Raw genomic sequence first — 19,061 nt, 5'->3', positions numbered from 1 at the left:
GTGAATACAGTCAAAACTCGATTTAACGAAAATCTCGATTTAACGAAGGTATCCTAATTCCCTCTCAGACGCCCATAGGGTTCAATGCTTTGACTAACCCGATATAACGAAACCGATTCCGTGATCTGTCCCGATTTAACGAACCTTTTTTCGAGAAATAAAGGTGAAAAAGTGTTAATTTTTGGTCTATTTTGTAGACAGCACCCCAAAATTTATTGATTGGGAGTCAGCGGTAACAGCGCGGAGCATCTTCACCCCGTCGCTTTTTTCAAACTGCGCGGCGCAAAACGAGTTTTAATTTTGAGTCGAGCTCACGAGATGGCGCCAGCAGTAAAAAAGTTTCGTGCCACATTTCATAGATGGCGCTGTTGCAGTTCGCGTGTAAGATAGCATTTGAGGAACGATTGAGAAGGATGGAGGAAAAGCGGTGGGCTAGGAAAGTTTTCAGATACCTGTATATAAAGAATGTTGACACGAAATGGAGAAAGCGAACTAGAAAATTGACAAGCAAATATCTGGACAGCAGTAAGGGGGCAAATCAGCAATTATCGGTTAAGAAAAAGGTTAAAGGAACAGAGAGAGCTTTGTGGAAAACAGGGATGCTGACGAAATCGGCACTAGAAACATACCGGACCTTTAAACAGGAAATTGTCAAAGAAAATATCTATGATAATTGTAGGGGAAGTTCTTTGTTGTTTGAGGCCAGGACTGGAGTTTTGCGGACTAAGACGTATAGAGTCAGGTACCAGGAGATAGACACTTTGTGCATTGCGTGCGGAGAGGAGGAGGAAACGGCTGAACACTTGATACTTTTCTGTAAAGGGCTTCACCCTACAGTGGAAGGCAGCGGGGCTGACTTACCCAAGGCATTGGGGTTTAGGGATAGTGAAGGGAAAGTGGATTTTAAGAGGTTAGAAGTAACCAAGCGAAGGTTATCTGATTGGTGGCTAAAAGCAAGACAGGAGTAAAATTTCACAAGACATGGCTAGGTGGCTTGAGCCACCGCCCGATGTAAAGGGTTCAGCCGTATCCATCCATCCATGTTTTTTTTGTGTGTGTTTGTGTGTTGTGCTCTGTCTTCGCTCTTGTGCGGATTTCCCCGTGCCTTTGAACGCACGTCTTTGTCAAGCTCAGCTTGCTAGGCCTCCATCAGTCTAGCCTTGCTATCGTGAACGCGGACGCGGTGTGTGCGAGCAAGCGCGCCGCTAACCCTCCTGACTAGCAGATGGAGCCCTGCAAGAAACGAAAAAGGCTTACCCTGGACGAGAAAGCGGACATAATTCGTGCTGTGACAAGTGGACAGAAGAAATGTGACGTGCTGCATCACATGGCATTCCAGCGAGTACTCTCTCCACAATATTGAAAGGGAAAGATGACATCCTCCGCGCCACTTCGTCGGGGAATCTCTCGCGCAAAAAAACGCTGAAGACCACTCCTCAAAGCAAAATGGAAGAGGCCCTCTTCGCCTGGTTTATGGTTTTGCGGGCGAAGAATAGTATTCCCGTGAGTGGAGACCTGCTCCAACAAAAAGCTCGCTCTTTCGCGTGCTTGCTGGGCGACAATGAGTTCAAGGCAAGTCCCGGCTGGCTGTCGCGCTTCAAAGAACGACGCGGCATCGTCGGGAAAGTGCTTAGCGGTGAAGCGAGCAGCGTAAGCATGGCTGTAGTCGGCGACTGGCAGTCTGAAAACGTGCCCGACATTCTGGGAAAATATGCCCCCAGCGACGTCTACAACGCCGACGAGAGCGGTCTATTCTACCAAATGCTGCCTAAAAAAACACTCGCCCTGAAGGGGCAGGCGTGCCACGGCGGCAAACACAGCAAACAAAGGCTGACTCTTTTGCTGTGCGTCAACACGGACGGCACCGACAAACGAGACCCGCTTGTCATCGGAAAGAGTGCGAGGCCGCGCTGTTTTAAAGGCACCAAAAAGCTTCCTGTGAAGTACGTTGCCAATTCAAAGGCGTGGATGTCACGTGCCATTTTCGCTACATGGCTGAAGGAATTTGACAGCGACATGTGTCGCCAGAAAAGGAAAGTGTGCCTGTTGCTGGATAACTGCACGGCCCACTACGTTGCAGAGGTCGAGCTGACCAGCGTGGAGCTCCGCTACTTCCCCCCAAACGCAACGTCCGTGGTTCAGCCCTTGGATCAAGGGATAATTAATAGCGTGAAGTGCGCATACAAGCGTCGAGTCGTCGACAGAGTTCTCCTCAACCTGGAGCTGAAGCGCGAGACGAAAATAGATATTTTTATGGCGGTTGAGATGGTGGCGGCGGCTTGGAGAGCATTGAGGCCGTCGATAATTGTCAACTGCTTCAGGACTGCCGGTTTCGGTACACTAGGCCCTGAAACTGCCGAAGCTGGTCCGGACTGCACGAGCGCCGTGCACGAGGATGAAGATGCCTGGGAACACCTTCGCTCAGTGGATGAAGTGCCCACAGGCATAAGTTTCTCAGACTACGTGAACGCCGACGCAAACGCAGTCACAACGGAAGTTTTGACTGATGCCGATATGTTGCGGCTTGTAGGAAGCGTGGAGGGAGTGACGGCTGAAGACGCTGCCGACGACCCTGCAGGTGCTGAAGCTCCCGTGCCGACACCAGGTCAGGTGATGGATGCTCTCGATCTGCTGCGACATTTTGCCGGCGCACACCAGGGGACGGAAGACGCGCTGGACGCGCTGGACGCACTTCAGACCTGCGAGAAATCGGTGCGGCCGTTGCTCACAAAGCGCACGCAGGCAAAGATCACCGACTTCTTTGCCGGAAAATAAATTTGTAGTCCCCTCGGGCCTTTCTTGTCGAGTAAGAATTTTTGTTGTTTCTTTTCATACGCGCTAGCGGCGCCGGTCGTGGTGTTGGCGCTACCCACTCGAAAGTAGCGCGGGGGGTCATGACGATGACCATACGGACCCCCAAAGATTGCGCTAGTTGTATGATTACCAACTTTGGCGCCAATTTGTCATTAGCTGTGTGGCTTGCCGTCCCGTCGGCGGTATTTAGGGAAGATTGTTGCGCCGCTAGCCGAACCGTCCTTTGGGTCGGTGCTACCGGCGTGGATTCGTCATGCACGAGTGCGACGAAAAGTGAAAATGGTATGTGCTAACCGATACGACCGCGATAAGCTGGTACGGTTTATGCGGATGCAAAATGCGTTATGTTCAATGGGTGCTCAGTCGGGGACTTGACTTTACTACTTTTAAAACGAAAGTACTGTTTAAGCGGGTACGTTTTAACGAGGTTTTACTGTAATCGAATGTACTGAATTATGCGCCCAAGAAATGCCTCATTCAATTTAACGAAGTTCTCGATTTAACGAAATAATTCATGGCTCCCCTCAACTTCGTTAAATCGAGTTTTAACTGTAGTGATTTTTTTCGAATAATTTCAAAGCAAATAGTTCGAATAGTACTTCTGGCAATTAAAGAGGCTGAATGACGCAGTAGGCATTCTCAAAACCATTTAATTTCCTAATACACAAAGCCATTACGTATTGCACTGAGACTTTATATAAAACTCAACTTCAAAATTTTATAAAGGCACCTCAAGTAAGGGAAAAACAATGCAGTATTTGCCTGCTTGATAATAAGTTATACTAACACATAAAAATATCACCTGATTTATAATTAGTAATAACGTGATGAAAAAAAAAGCATAACAGAACGGTGTTACATACAGCCAGTAGTTGAAATAGCAGAGATAACTGCACGATACTGCAGCAAAAACACTGAGAACAATAATAAAAAAAAGACGTGCTGCACTTCCAGACTGCAATTTAAATGTTCTCGTGCAAGAACATGAGTTGTTCAACATGCTGAGTGAAAATGCTCTCTCTGGCAATGCACAATGTGTCCTGCAGCTGAAAACATCTATTCGCTGGTGGTCTGCGTTGCTAGGATTGAAAGATATCTGCATGCATGTGGTGCTATGGGTGGGTAGAGGTGGCTGCCTTTGGTCCTCCACCATGCCAAAGGGTCTTCGGACCGTGATAGAAGGGTGTTTTTCAAGTACTTAATGACTTCATTCTCCGCTGTATTGCCTGGTCGGCGGCTCTCATCAAAACTAAATTTGTTGAAGGCACACCACACGGAGTCATTCAAACTGGTAGGACTTGGAGATTCACAGTCTCCACTTGGTACTCTAGCATGCTGATCCACTAGCACCGTCTCTTCTGCTGCCTTCACAAGAAGATCAAGTGCCCATTTCTTTTCAGCTTCGGCAGTATAGCATGCATCCTTGTACCTACCTTGGGTCAGCCATCATGGCCAGTTCTGGAAGCCGAGCCATCTTGATGTCGGGAAATCTAGACCTGATGCATTTTAATAGGCTGGACGCAATTGATGCAGCATCATAATCATCGAAATGCTGCACGAGAATGCGTTCAAGCAGTGGGATGACTTGTGAAAAAGAGTTCACAAGAGAGAGTTCAGTCGTGGCATGGTCAAGTGGCCGCAGGACCTTTACTGCTGCTGCTAGTAGCTTCCACCAGTGTGGAGAGATTTTCAACCGTGTCACATGCTGAGAGTTCCGCAGTAATAGGAGGAGTCTGACCACCATGGCATGCTTGCTGTTCCAACGTGTCGGTACGTTCTGCACCACTTCAAGACAGTCCAAAAGCATGCTTTTCTGAATTTGAAGAAGGCATGCCTGAGTCTTAGCACTTCGCTTACACCGACCTGCTATTGCCCTCGCGTTTGCTCAAAGGTGCGCAAGCCTCATGACATCTTTTTTAGCATCAGTGACACACAGCTGAAGCGTGTGGCTGAAGCACTGCACACCCACCACGACAATTGTGCAACCGCCAAAACAAAGCTTCTCCCGTTGTCAGCGATGACAAAGGTCGGCACCGTTCCTCAGTTGGAAGCTCCCACTCCTCTATTACGGCTCCGATGAACTCCGCCAGGTTCTCGGCACTGTGAGTGTCCGCCAATTCGGCGCAGGCCAGTACGTGCACATGCTGCACGAACGCCTTATCCATCACATGGCAAGTGAAACTTGCATAGCTATCATTCGCTCACGATGTCCAACCATCCGTTGTGATCGAGATGGACTCCACTGCGCTTGCGAAGTCCTCTATAAGCTTCCTCCTTACCTCTTCATTTTTGGATGCATAGAGGTCGGGAACGATGACCCTTGAAAAAGTAATTCGTAGCGGCACTGCATAATCAGGCATCGCAAGCTTCATCATGTCAAGAAGGCCAGGCTCCTCAACGATACAGTAAGGGTGCATATTGCGCGCAATAAATCGGCCGATCATCTTCGTCATTTGTTGTGCTTTTGATGCCGCTGCCTTCGTCTTTGGTACTAACTTTCAGCTACTGACAGCTGCTGAACACTCGGTTGGCTCACCTTTTTTAAGACGGCTGCGCTTTAGCGTGCTTGACGGTCATCCTGGTAGACCTTCAAGAAGTTGGGGGCTGCCTTTTCAAGTGCATTTGCAATGTTGTTGTCGTCCCCATTGGCGTCTTCAAAATGGCCTTGAGTTTCAAACAGCGAGCCTCATTGCCAGAGGCAATTTTCATGAAGTAGTTCCATATCGGATTACTTTTTGTAGACGCACTGGCCATGGCGAAAAGGGTCAAACCAGTGGTCAAGCCCAAACGTCAAACACTGAGCGGCTGAACTAGACGAGCTAGAGATGCTAGCAATGCCAGAGACCCATGTTCGGTGCACGTGATTCGGTGCACCAACTTGCCACTTCTTTGTCGGTTGTGTCGACGTCACTTCGATGGGACTGCTGCGTCGAAAGAAAAGAGGCTGGGATGGAACAATGAAAAATACAAGAAGGTCTTGGGTTGACAACACGATGTCTAGACCGATGTACTTACTTCAGAACCCTCAGAACAGCACTTGTACCACCAACTATCGGAGTCACGTGATCGAAGTAATGGCAACTCTGACACCACTGATGATGATGCAATGGACTGAGCATCACAATGCTTCATTTTCATCGACGTGCAAGTAGTCATAATCGCAAGAAAAAACGAGAGTTGTAGATAGTTGCGATAATTTCATTCTGTTAGCACTCGGCTGTCATGCATTAGGTTCGCAGCCTCCTCGATGCTTGGTTTAAAGGCAGTAATTCTCCATGGGTGCGCAGAAAGCTGGGCCGGTTTAGCATTATGCACACAAAAGGCGCCCTCGCTAGTTTACATAAGTACAAATCGATGATTTCGAGCTCCCATGCAGCCACTCAATTAGTTGACCATGGGTAATATGCCGAGAGTGGTCGCTCGCTTTCAGTAGTCGTGACTTGTCATGTGACTGGGTGAAGTTGCTTTTTGCGGTGAAGCCTCCAAAGCGTGCGAACAGCGCGGTAATGGAGCGACAGGGCTGCGTGTTTATCTTCGCATCGGCCCTACCACACAATCTCTTGCGTGGCTTTCTTGAAAAGGAACGGGAGTGTCAAACCATTGGACAGTACACGTAGCTGCAACTACCGTATTTTTCTGGGGATCGAGGACTGCCAGAACGTAGGATTTTCTGTGATAATGTGTCGACTTGCCCTGTTTTTCTTCCATCTGTAGCTAAAACCGAAACTACATATAGACGGGCAAGCGTTCCAGAAACACTATTCGCGCGAGATGAAAACTTCGAGATTTCGAATACCCAACATTTGGGTCGAAGCAAATATCGAACACTATGCTATTAGATTGAATACTTGAAATTATCGAATATTTGCACATGCCTAATGCACATATGTAGGAACGGGATCGAACGGTGAGGGCGGAAACTGTGTGAGAGAACCCTCCTATGCTGCCTATGACATCAAGACTGCCAGAACTAAGGCTAACAAGGGCCCCCGACTTTGTCTGCCACTATGGACGAGGATGGCGCTTGAACACTCTCAAGGTTCGATTACACTATATATAAATACCCTTGAAAGCAGAAGATTGGACAGCCGCTGCCGTAGTTCAGTACATAAATTTCTGAGGTCGTGAGTTTGAATCCTACCGGCAGCATGTGGTTATTTTTTCTTCTGCTTTCTCATCAATTATCATTAAAAAATAATCAACCACAAATTTAAAAAAAAACATCCCCTACGCTCCTTGGTTTCGGTGACTGTTGGCTTGCGTCATGTATGTCACAACGAGCCCCTCTTTTGCCTTCCCTTCCCTTGTCTGCGCAATTTGCTCAATAAAGGTCACTCTTAGTCATTTTCATTTTTGCTGAGTCCTTCTTCAATTGGCACGTCCACGATGGGCCCAATGATTCCAAATTGGCTAATGTCTTTTGCATACACTGGCTGTGTACCCTGGTTGCGCATCCCTCTGCCCGCGTCAGAACCTCCCTTCCATCCATGCTAGCCACCTTCTTGTCTCTCCTCGTCCTCTCCCCTACAAGTTTGGTTTGGGTTTATAGGGTTTAACATCCCAAAGCGACGCAGGTTTCATATTTGGGTTCTTCCTGTGGCAGCCACCTTTTGGCCTTCCCTCCCTACAAGTAGAGAGGGGCATTCCCTCTCTCCACCAGCCTAGCTTGGCAGCTGGCGCTGAGTACACAACACTACACTGGAAGCCAGACTCTTTTTCTTCACGGTGGGGCTCCTAACGCCAAAACAATAAAAATGCCACAGGTATTAGGCATATATTTTGTCTTACTTGTCATTGTCGTAATTGAGCATCCATAAGGTCTTTCAGGCATTATTGGAAGGGGGGGGGGGGTAGGCTAGCTTGTAGGTAGTAGTAGTAATAGCAATAAACATTGGTATATTTATTTAATAACGTGGATACAATTTGTATGATAACACAACTGCATTCAGTGAAAAAAGGTCTACTATAATAGCTTTGCCTTCAGAGCTTACATGACAAGTGGGTTAACTGAGTGTTGCCATGAAGCATTGTAGTGTGGCCAGATATCCTTACAACAGGCTGATGTAAAGGTTATAACAGGAGCACAGCGTAGCAAACTGCTGTCAAAACGCAACAGGGCAGGTCGCTACACAGAAAAAAAGCGGCAGCTTGGGCTACAACGTGCGTAAGACAGTACCTTTTGCACTCCCTTGTGTGCCTGCAGGCGAAGTGCTAACTGCAAATGCTACCCGAAACGCAGCGATTTCAACGGGGTGTAGCTCGCTTAGCCCTCACATATTGGTTTCACTGCAATGCAAGCCCTGCGATGAGTCCATACATGCTGTTGCAAACCAAAAGGCACGAAAACGAAACTGCAGGGGCCGCTTTACACGCGATACATCTGCATGGGCTGGCCCGAGGACTTCGTTTCTGTCGCCCGCTTTCCTATCCACTACGGGATAAAACGCACAGTGTCTAGATTCTAATAGCCGAAAATTGAGTAGGGTGAAAGCAATCGCCGCAAAACAACTGCAAGACCACACGCATGCCGCAGCTTCGCTTGTTCCACTATCCTCTGCAAACTGCGCTTATGTGTGTGCCAGGTTATAGAAAACGATAGCCCGTTCGCTTCGCAGGTGCATTCATAGGTCATTGTTGCTTGCACATCGTTTTCCAACTGCCGTCAACGCACTGCACACACACCAGCGCCATCCATGCTCCTTGCGTGTTCCCGCTGCACTATACTCGTGCTCAGCTGGCACAGCAGCGTAGGCTAGGCAGGAGGAGTTTCTACCTCATCCCCCCCTCAGCCCTCTCTCGAACCGGCTCTCCAACTTTACTCTTCACGCCCTTAGCCCAAGCAAGCTACCCCGACACAGCAGTGCCACAGAATGTAGACCAGGAGATCTCATGCTCCACCACCGTCCACGAGCGACCACCTCCTATTGGCTGTTCTCAGCTGCGGCATGGGAAAAATGGGTCCCAGACCCATTCTGTGGAATTGCAAAGCAGCCGGTTCCTGAGAGAAAAATAGGTTGGTATAGGAGACGGTATGCGGAGTGCATTCTGCTTTTCCCTGAGAGTGTGAGCGAGGCTTAAGGCTGTAGCATTGCTGCACATGTGCTTTTGCAGTGTTCTGGCAGTCGATTCAACAAGTTAAATCATTTGACAAGTGTGAGAGCTAACTACAGAAAGCACCGTTCAGAAATGCAGCGATGGTTGACCGCGAGTTGACGTTAATGCGAAAATTAGTAATACATATTAGGAAGCTTTGAGCACTCTGCCGAGCAAAAACGTGATGCGAATCGAATAACAAACACTATTCGCAAACTATTTGAAAATTTCGCACCCCTAAAATTTAAATCACTGCAGCCCTCTAGAGTGTGTGCATGAGTACACATCCTAAGCTGCACTCCCAACAACCTTATGCCCAAATTACTGTATTTACTCGTACATAAGGTGAACTTGTGCTTCCAAAATTGCTCAAAACAAGCTAAGGGATTGACCAAGGCACAAATTGCGGCGCAAGCCAAGCTACAAATGTAGAGGAGGAAGGGAAAGTTCCTGCTGCCTTAGAGTGTTCACAAAGTATGGCAGTTGCTACCAGCATTACGCATTTCTTTCCGAGATAACCACACAAAAGATTTTTAGATAAGGCCATTACAGCGATAGGCACACAGTGCCAGACACATGTGGGATACTTTGCAGTGCTGCCTGCCCTGACAATGCCTGAACCAAACTTGGAAATGATACTTGGCACAGTCCTTTTGGCCTCGATAAATGTAACTGATCTCACAGGCTCAGCTGGCTCAGCCTCCTGGTAAGCCAGTCCGCCACAAGTGTCAGCGACTCTTCTTGGCAGCGGCTGTCATGTTATGTGCAATGCCGTTGAAAAGTGCATCACATATTGGCGAAAGCAGCAAGATTACTTTTTCGTGTGCAGTAGCAACACCCAAGCTCTATGAGGATTACTGTCATTCCCGCATCAACGATGGTACAAACGTTTGGCGAAAGGAAGGCATACATGCATTTCCCCTCCCCTCAGGCAAGTACATCACAATCAAGGCGTGCATTTGTAATGAGTGTGCAAGTGCGACACAAGTACAATCTTTCGGCACCGCTGCAGCTCCAGTACCTTATGACCTGTGCCAGTTGCCCTGAATGGACACCGAGGGCGACTCCATCCAATCTTCATTATCAGAAGAAATTGATTCTTTGGCTGGCTATGTTGACTCAGCAGTATAATACACATTTATTGTTGAGGAAATTGGATGTCAAGAATTTCTCAGTTCCAACTTGTGATGTTAAGTGGGCTCACCAGCTACAAGGCAACTCAGATTTGAACTTTTTGTATCCATAGATGCAGTGTTTAAGTACCACAAAATGAGGTAACTTCTATTTCCCCTCCAGGTGTGTAAATTCCACCGCGATACGAAGGTATTAGATCTTCCGCACACAAAAATTAGCTGTGATTGAACTACTGCTCAACCTGGTTAGAGGGCAAAAGCTGTGGTGTATCGGGCAAGTAGACGTGGCTTGGCATCAGTAGCCCTGGCAGTGAAATTAAAGGTTGGTCACCCAATGAATGCTATGGCATATTGCTGCAGTGCCACGTGTCTGCCACAACGTTGTCAGCGCTAATGCAAGCAGCCCATATATCTCACCACCACCACGTACCTACCTCAAAGTGCAACTAAGGCGTCCACTGACCCAGGGAGCCAGTTATGCGCCCTTCCTTTCCTCAAAATCATCCGAGTCTAGAACGTTGTCCACGCCAACTCCAAAGAACACAATGAATGCCGACAGCTTTCGCTTTGTACACCCTGGATTAGCTGAGCTAATCCACAGCCTAACTTTTTTTTTTGTAACCAAATTTAGGGGGTCAACCTGTAACAATTATCGGCCACTATGCAAGTAAGTCTGGCATGCATTCATTGCTGAATGCTAGAATTTTTTTTCCTAGGCATATAGGGTAACACCACGGCAAGTGAGCATGCGCTGCAATACTTCCCTCTCAAATCAGTTGGTGGTGTGTGCTATGTGTCGCTTGTCTACCTTTGCCGTTCCTGTGACGTGGGAACATGCTAACTGATGAAAGCTACCCACATACATAGACAAAGCTTTGTTTAACTATTTCCTATAATTTTTGCCTACAGTCTCGCAAGTTTTCAAACTATTCGAAAGAATCTTTTGCTTAACGTTTTAGAGCAGGCACTCTCCTGCTAGGCACACCTAGCATTAAGAATTGATGCGTGACACAAGTTGTCTAAGAGAAATTTCCTTGCAGCTGTGGCAGGCAGCCTGCAATCTGGCACAGGGTAGAAGAGAGCACAGTGTCACAGGCTGTGTGGCCAGGCAACAGAGGGCCAAGCGCGAGGGAAAGTCAGCCTGCGAGGCCTCCTCCTGTTCTCCCTCCTTGCGCCCCATACCTTGGTAAGGAACGTTCTCCTGGGCGTCAGAGACACCCCGGCCGCTTGGCGCCTCACCTCCTCGAGGAGTCGGGGAAGCTTGCCGTCCGTGCGCCGCGCCAGCTCATTCTGTGCCTGCTGGAGATCCTTGTTGAGCCGTGACCAGTTCACCTTCACATAGCCCTGGTGCTGCGCAATCTGCACCAGTGGAGTCACAGCGCTGTCATCGCATCCCCTCCACGACTCACGGTGAAAGGGAAGAAAGATTTTGAGCTCTTTGTCATGAGTGCAAAGTAAATTCCACCAACCCCTATGCCTGCACATGAAAAGGGCAGCCTTAGCACGGCATCTATGCCGCTTTTAAGCACCATGTGCAACCAGATATTGCACAAGGACAGTGGATTCTGGTCTTTGCAGGAAGTTGTTGGGCAAGGATGAAGTGTGCCATCAATACACCTTTGTAAAACAAGCCTGAGGGTTGCGGCTAGACTTGATACTTAAATGCAGGAAAGACAGAGGAAAACTAAACCATGTGCCGAAGGCCCACTCGTGCTGCTCGTAATACTGGAGAGGTGTCAGTTACACATGGCGACATGGGGGCTTCAGCTCATCTCTCCTCTACCATGCCCCAGCTTACTCCTAACGCAGCTGCTCCTGCTCCACAAGGCTTCATTAAAACGAGCAGAGCAGTGAGTCAACACACTTGTCCTCATGGGAAAGATACGTCTGCTTGAATGGAGTGCTACAAGTTACCCCTTTGAGTGTTACTGATGCACCCATAAGCTCTCCTATCTGCGTTCAAAAATGCGGACCAGAATGCAAAGCTGGCATGCATTGGGCAGTCCTGCCATCTCTCTTATTTTTCTAGAAGCTTTAACTTTCATCTCACGCTGAGTTTTCTTTGTTAGCCGAGGTGCGCGGAGCGACCGCGGCCACTTGTCTCTTTGAGTGGGAGGGGGGGGGGGGGGGGGGGGGGGTTGCTCTGCGCTAGTTCCCAGTGCGCAACTCTTGAAAGAAGTGGATGTGTCGGTGAGTGCAAACAACCATATGCTTGCAATCATCATTCAAACATTCGGAAGGGTGGTGCTGCCATCTGTTGTCTCGTAACTTTCTGGACGCTTTTTAGAGTGATAGCACTTATAGTGGGCATTCCCCGAATTTAGTTGTTGTGTGTCTCCTTGTCTGTCTGAAGCCTGCTTTGTGGCAGGCTGCCCACCTGCCCATTGGGTCGTGGACGACCTGCCCAGGTGTGTGTATATATACCAGGTGTCCCAGCTAACTTGAGCCAAAGGTTAAAAAATAAATTATTAGAGGCAGGCGAGTGAAATCAGTTGCATATTGGTAACAGCCATCTTGCGCACTACAGGCAATTTTTTGTTTTGCAATTAATTAACAGTTTAATTAAGTTTAATTATCTAAATAATAAATATTGACTTTAGACAACAAATTGCATTTGAAAAGTTGTCGAGCACCTTCAGAAACCCCGATTCCATCATTTACGATAAGGAAGTCCTCACGTGAGTCTTTTTCTCCCAGCTCCAAAGAAAGCCCAGGAAATACAAAATAAACCACGTGACTAATGCATTTGTACGCCAAGATCGTGCTGCTCTCAAGTGTGGTTTGAGTAAACGAAATCACCTGCAGCCTTGACTCGATGGCCCCGCAACAGCGGCAGGCCAATATGTTGGTTAACTGGGGAGTGCATATTGCAACCGCGAAAAACGACGAGGGACGAAGAGAAGAATGCACGAGACACAACGCAGATCCCTCTTCGTCCCTCGTCGTTTTTCGCGGTTGCAATATGCACTCCCCTGTTAACCACCAACTAGCCCGCCTTTGCCTTTCAATATGTTGGTGACGGCAACTCACACCGTCATCTGTGCCATTGGCTGACGCACACGAGAAACCACCGCCAACATATCAGCCTGCCGCTCGAGCGGGGCCGTCGAGTCAAGGCTGCAGGTGATTTCATTTGCTCGAACCACGCTTGAGAGCAGCACGATCATGGCACACAAGTGCGTTAGTCACGTGGTTTATTTTGTATTTCGCGGGCTTTCTTTGGAGCTGGGAAAAAAAGACGCATGTGAGGGTTTCCTTATCGTAAATTATGGAATGGGGGTTTCTGAAGGTGCTCGACAACTCTTCAAATGCAATTTGTTGTCTCAAGTAAATATTTATTAATTTAGATAATTAAAATTAACTAAACCATTTGTTAATTGTGAAACAAAAAATTGCCTGTGGTGTGCAAGAAGGCTGTCACTAATATGCAACTGGTTTCACTTGCCTGCCTCTAATTATTTGTTTTTTAACCCTAGGCTCAAGTTAGCTGGGACACCCAGCATATATATACAGGATGTTTCACCTAAGACTTTCTGCAATTTTTAAAAGTAGGCTTTTTGAGTTAGACGAGCGCTTTTTTCGGCACAGCATTGATCAGAGTAAAGCTAAGACATGCTAATTACCAGGTCCGTTAACTAATATTAAATAGTTAACTATTACCGTTATGCTCCTAATTATTCAGAGGTGTTTAGCCCACAGTAAGTAATATCCAAACCAGTTTTGAGAATTTTGAAAATGCGGTTACCCTCGATAACACTGCAGCCCAACAAATTTCGCTAGCTACATCATGCCAAAATACGCGTGCTTCTGAGAAGCTTGCTTGGTAACTCGTTGAAGTAGCCAAAGTTTGTTGGGCCACAGCGCCGAGGGTAACCGCGTTTTCGAAATTGAAAAACTGATATGGGTATTAGTTACGGAATAAACCACTGTGTTCGGTCCCTGATATTGTAGAAAAAAACCCGACACTGGGGGTGTGTCACTCTCAAATAAACCTAACAGTGAAAGGGTTAAAGGGGCTCTGAAAGGGGAGGCTCTCAATAAAGCTGCGGTATGTTTAGGATGTTAAAAGGTGCCGCTTCACAAATATCCTCTAGCAAAAATTTTTTTTAATGTGTCTTGTGGATGCCAAGTTACTGCAGTCAAAATTAGAATTTCCGCGTCTTTGCACCTTTCCCTCTCGTCTCGTCCCTTTTTGTATGATGATATGTCGATGCTCCTCCGCTGGCTGCCAATGTGCGCCGGAATTCTCTGGGGTGGGGGGAGTTGGCACAGAAAAGACCAGCACCGCTGGTTGCTGCCAGGCGCGGAAGCTGGAGGTTTTAAAAATGTATTTTAAATTATCGGTTTGCTTCTGAGGTCTAGTACACTCTACATAATGCAAACATATTTTAGCCAACCTTATACACCCTTTTGAGGGACCATCTAATGAACCAATCTAGTCAGCGCTCAATCACAGAGGCAATCACAATAAGGCACGGTGTCTGAACATTTGCATGGGAGACCTCCCATCTGCCCAAGCGGCTAATGATGTCACAAAAAAAGTAGGTGCCACCAAAAATGCCTGCACCTGAAGCACCTTGAGGCGTGCAATACAAGCACCAAAAACAAATAAACAAAAAAGAAACGAACTGCCTGGCACTTGCTTCGACAGCACATTTGGACAGATGACACAGGTGCTCATTTTTCACTCGGCATGTTCTTCATTGGTGCTTCTGAGCAGGCAAAATGAAACATTGATGTCTGCCTTGTAATAAGGGAGTAATTACTCATTGACATCCACCCGAGCACAGCCACACGGCTACAAAGGAAAGCTATACAGCTTTCTCGGAAACTTCGTAGTTAAAGAACAATTCGCCCTAGTCCGGGATTCGAACCTGGGACCACCACTTCATGTCTGCCTTGTAGGTAGTATCCATGAGCTTTTATAAGTGCACTATAGACCATTTTCTCATGGGTGCCATCATAGTGAATAAGTAGCGCCATCTAGCTACTGGTCTGGTCACTGATGCCATGCTAGCTTGAGCAGCCGGCCACAGCTTTGTTTGGCTGAGCTGGAGCAGTTGTTAGCAGCGCTGTGTAATCATGCAGTCTTCAGTAGTTTTTGCACGGAGGGTGTTAGTGTTAAGAATATGTGCATGTGGCCCTGGCGCTTGGTGGAAATCCTAATCTGGCACTGCTATGGATGGGCTCCTTTGTGCGCGCCCAATTTGAGTCAGCAAAGCAGTGAGTGCTGATTGTAAATAAATCACGAGAACATTGCTTGTGGTGTTGAAGCAGCAGACGACAAACTGCGTCACGATATGTCGACATGGCCACGCTTAGGATTTGCACTAGACACAAATTAACAATACGAAATACGTGCAAAATGCATGCAAACAGCATGCATTTGGCACTCTTGCAAATACAGTACAACCTCGTTAAACATTAGTTTCATTTTAAGAGTAGTAAAGTCAAATCCCAGAATAAGCTACCACTAAACATAATGCATTTTGTATCTGCATAAACTGTACCAGCTTATCGCATACATATCAGTTAACACATACTGTTTCCACTTTTTGTCGTGAACAAGCATGATCAAATCACGGCGGTTGTGTTGTCTCTACGCACGGCCCAACACACTGTTGTGACGCAGCAACGGCAAGTATACGGCCTATGGAAAACAGTAGCCAAGTGTAGCCAACTGGAGCCACGATGGCAATGATGAGCATCACCCCTGGAGCTCTTTTCGCAACAAGAACTAACCAAAGTGGCCTTTCAGCAGGGCGCATTGCGAGTTCGACATCCGTGTCTTGCCGAAGCTGGGACAGTAACACCGAGTGCTCAGCATAACAGAAAAGTTCATGCTATCTGAAGTGGCATGCTATTGTTCATGCTATTGGGCGTGGCACGAAGAAATCGGCGCTGGCACGCAAGAGAGATCCTTAAAATATACCGCATATTGCCGTGTATAAGTCAATCCTTCTTACAAAAATGACCATTTAAAATTGGGGAGTCAACCTGTACGTGGGGTCTAACATAGTTTCGCCCGAGACATGGGTAGTACGCGCCCCATCCAGATGCCCATTCCCTGCAGGATACATGGAGTGCTACGTGTGAAATAAAATTCTGCCAACACTGCCTCATTGTTCGACTTAAGGGCATTAGCTACACAAGCTTCAAGTTTACATCGGTGTGCTCAGCAAACATGGAGAAGACCAAATCCAAACATCCGCAGATGTTTGCTTTCCAGAAACATCACTTCTAAGACACAAGCAGCACCATCTACCTGATGGGTTTTGCACTACTATTGCGATTTACAGTCACCTTCGCTATATCCGGTATATTTCCTCGTTATATCAGTTAATATATTTTATAAACGTGTGCATCACAACACAACGAATCGTTTGACGCCATTCAGAACCTCTGCAAGAAATTCTTCGGCCATAGTGACCGTCTGACGGTCCTTGGAATGCCCGGGTTGGGGGCGGAAAGGTCGTCATTACAAACCCCACACATATTCTGGGCTTCATCTCAACTAGTAATTTTATCCTCGGGAACATGCCAAACCATTTGACACCATTCTGAACATTCTGCGTCAAACAGGTAGCCCTCAAATTTGGTGCAAATGGTGATCTTGGGAGGGTCCACTTTGGTGGCCACTATACTGGCCCATACGGATCGAAAGTAGTGGTATCGACTTAGGAGCTACACACTCACTATTGCTATGTAATATAGTGTTGCCACGCGGCGACTCTTTTGGTCAATTTGACCTCAATTGCAGACAGACAAGTCCTTGACAAATGTAAGTAGTAAGAGCTACCGCTCTTAAAACAACGTCGTTCTTCAAACTTCAACTTCAGCAAACTTCAGGTAATCTCCAGCGTGTGCCGGAATTCCAAACTACCAAACCATTTGCTGTTCTGTTCCTCTCTATTTAAGCCGGGCTACATAGGAGGGCATCGTTTTATCTCCATTTATTTGTGACTGCAGGCTTTGAGCTATGCACCCACCGCCATGCCATTCTGTGAGGAGCTATGTAACATGGGGCGGGAATGTGAGAGATAGTGCATCAATTTATCTTTGGAGTCAACTTTATTTACAATGCACATTATGTGTTATGACCTTTGTAAAGTTTTTTCGGACATTTTAGTGAAACGTGTGCACCCCTTCTTTGAAGCCTTAACTTAAAAAAAGAAGTGTACACATTATGCGAGTAAATGCGGTAAGTGGGCAATCATATGCCATTTCAGTTAAGCCGCACTACTGTTTACTACGTACTTTTTCTGAGATGCAGTCAACCATGGTTTAATGAGGTTTTAGTGGATTTGTGCACAATATTGTGCAGACAAAGAGGAGGGCAAAGTGTGATGCCCATGCTGGACTCCACCTGCCCCTAGCTGTTTGTCTGTGCCTGTACCTTCCACTGTAAACACCCATGTCCATTTTAAAAATAACACATTTACTCGATTGTAATGCGCATCTGATTTACATGCTTTGATGAAGAAATGAATCTTTTCACTTGGAACAACCACCACCCCAATGCCATGACAAAGGCAACCATGCCACCGCCTCAATTGTTTCCGCTTTTCTTAGCTTATTCCTTCACGCCCTTATCGGCGTCCGGAATGCAGACCTTGGCAGCGCACCAAGATCCTGCACTCCAATAAAATCGAGGCGCGTTAATCTTTTGGTGGGAGCTCAGTGGAATTCGCAGGGCGCCAAGATGTTATGTGCCCTGGACAGAAGTGTCGGCGGCTGTTGTGTGCTTGGTGAGCGGCTGCCTGGCTGCTCCAGTACAGTGTACTTAGAAAGCATCCGAACACAAGGTCCCCCCCCCCTTTTTTTTGAACCTGGCACCATAGTGAACTCTGCATGTCTTTGCAGCCGGTGTTTCCGTGTTGGCTCAAGTCCAGCTCAGCACATTGCTGACGGAACACTTCAGATGCTTGCGAGACCTATTGGTATCCTCGACTATGGTAGGCCGCCATTTTGCGATGGCGATGACAAGAGGGTGTTGCTGGCAGAGTTTGATTTTCGTACTCGATTCTAACATGCATGTCATCTTTAGGTGATTTTTTTTCTGGAAAAAAGATGTGCGTTAAGAGCGGAGTAAATACGGTATATCCCCCTGCAGCATCATTGAGTGTTATTTGGTAGTCTGGTGGTTCCCACATTGGATTGCACTGATACTTATTAGAAACTGACAAACAAACCATCTGCTGGCAAGCAGTAATCATTCAATTTGCAGGATTCAAATCATATCTGCACATCGGTTCCTGCACACATCTGCTGATGGCACGTATAGTCCGAATCAACCAAATCCCACTGTGCCTTGCTAAAAAGGATATTTTCTCTACATAAAGGCCATGAAGATTTCGTTGCCATCGTCATAAATAAAACATTTGATGTGCAATTTGGTAATGCGGCGAGTTGGGCGTGTTGGTACATACTTTCCAGAAAGGCAGCGCTAAAAAGACGACGATTTTTTAGTTGTTTTAGACTGTGACGCGCAGCTGCGTTCGATATTGTGATGAACCCTCTTGACCTCACCCACGAACGTCCAGTCAATGGCCAAATTAGATTTCTAGATATTCGGTCTCACTTCAAAGATTATGGTGTCTGCTGGTGCTATGAACCGCGCGCCAACAAACCACTTTTGCCGTTCAATTCCACCCACTCAAAGCTCGTTAAACGAGCTATTGCCATGTCGTGCATCAAAAACGCTCTCGGCAAAACCTGCCCGCATCTGATATCAGAAGCGTTCAACCGTCAAGCTCAAAGACTGCTGAGCACTGGGTATCCTCACTACCTCCTGGTTTCAGTCGCTGAAGGCTTCTTGAAAAAGATGTGCAGTAAGGTGCAAACGTGTGATGGCCGCGCACAGCGTAGGCAGAAGGTAGCAGTGATACCTTACATACACACACTCTCGCACAACCCGAAAAAGGTAGCCCAGCGTTACGACGTGAAAGTCGTGTTCTCTGCTCCTCACAAGCTGGCCAAGCTTTGCAGGATAACTGATCCGGAGGTGACCCAGCAGCGTGG

General features: G+C 47.2%; 1 protein-coding gene across 3 annotated transcripts in view; it reads right to left on the bottom strand.

Moving 5' to 3' along the window:
- Window positions 1–19,061, bottom strand: part of LOC144124535 (FUN14 domain-containing protein 1-like) — a 42,879-nt gene that overhangs the window by 3,714 nt on the left and 20,104 nt on the right. For 2 of the 3 annotated variants that reach the window (XM_077657280.1, XM_077657278.1), the window contains exon 5: window positions 11,223–11,399. In XM_077657280.1, coding sequence (XP_077513406.1) covers window positions 11,223–11,399 — 177 coding nt within the window. The remainder of the gene's footprint in view (window positions 1–11,222; window positions 11,400–19,061) is intronic. The other variant, XM_077657279.1, reaches the window with a different exon arrangement.

The sequence above is a fragment of the Amblyomma americanum genome, chromosome 3, assembly GCF_052857255.1.
Source record: "Amblyomma americanum isolate KBUSLIRL-KWMA chromosome 3, ASM5285725v1, whole genome shotgun sequence".
Classification (NCBI taxonomy): Eukaryota; Metazoa; Arthropoda; class Arachnida; order Ixodida; family Ixodidae; genus Amblyomma; species Amblyomma americanum.
Note: the sequence above shows the minus strand (reverse complement) of the source record. Positions and strands in the feature narration are given on the sequence as shown.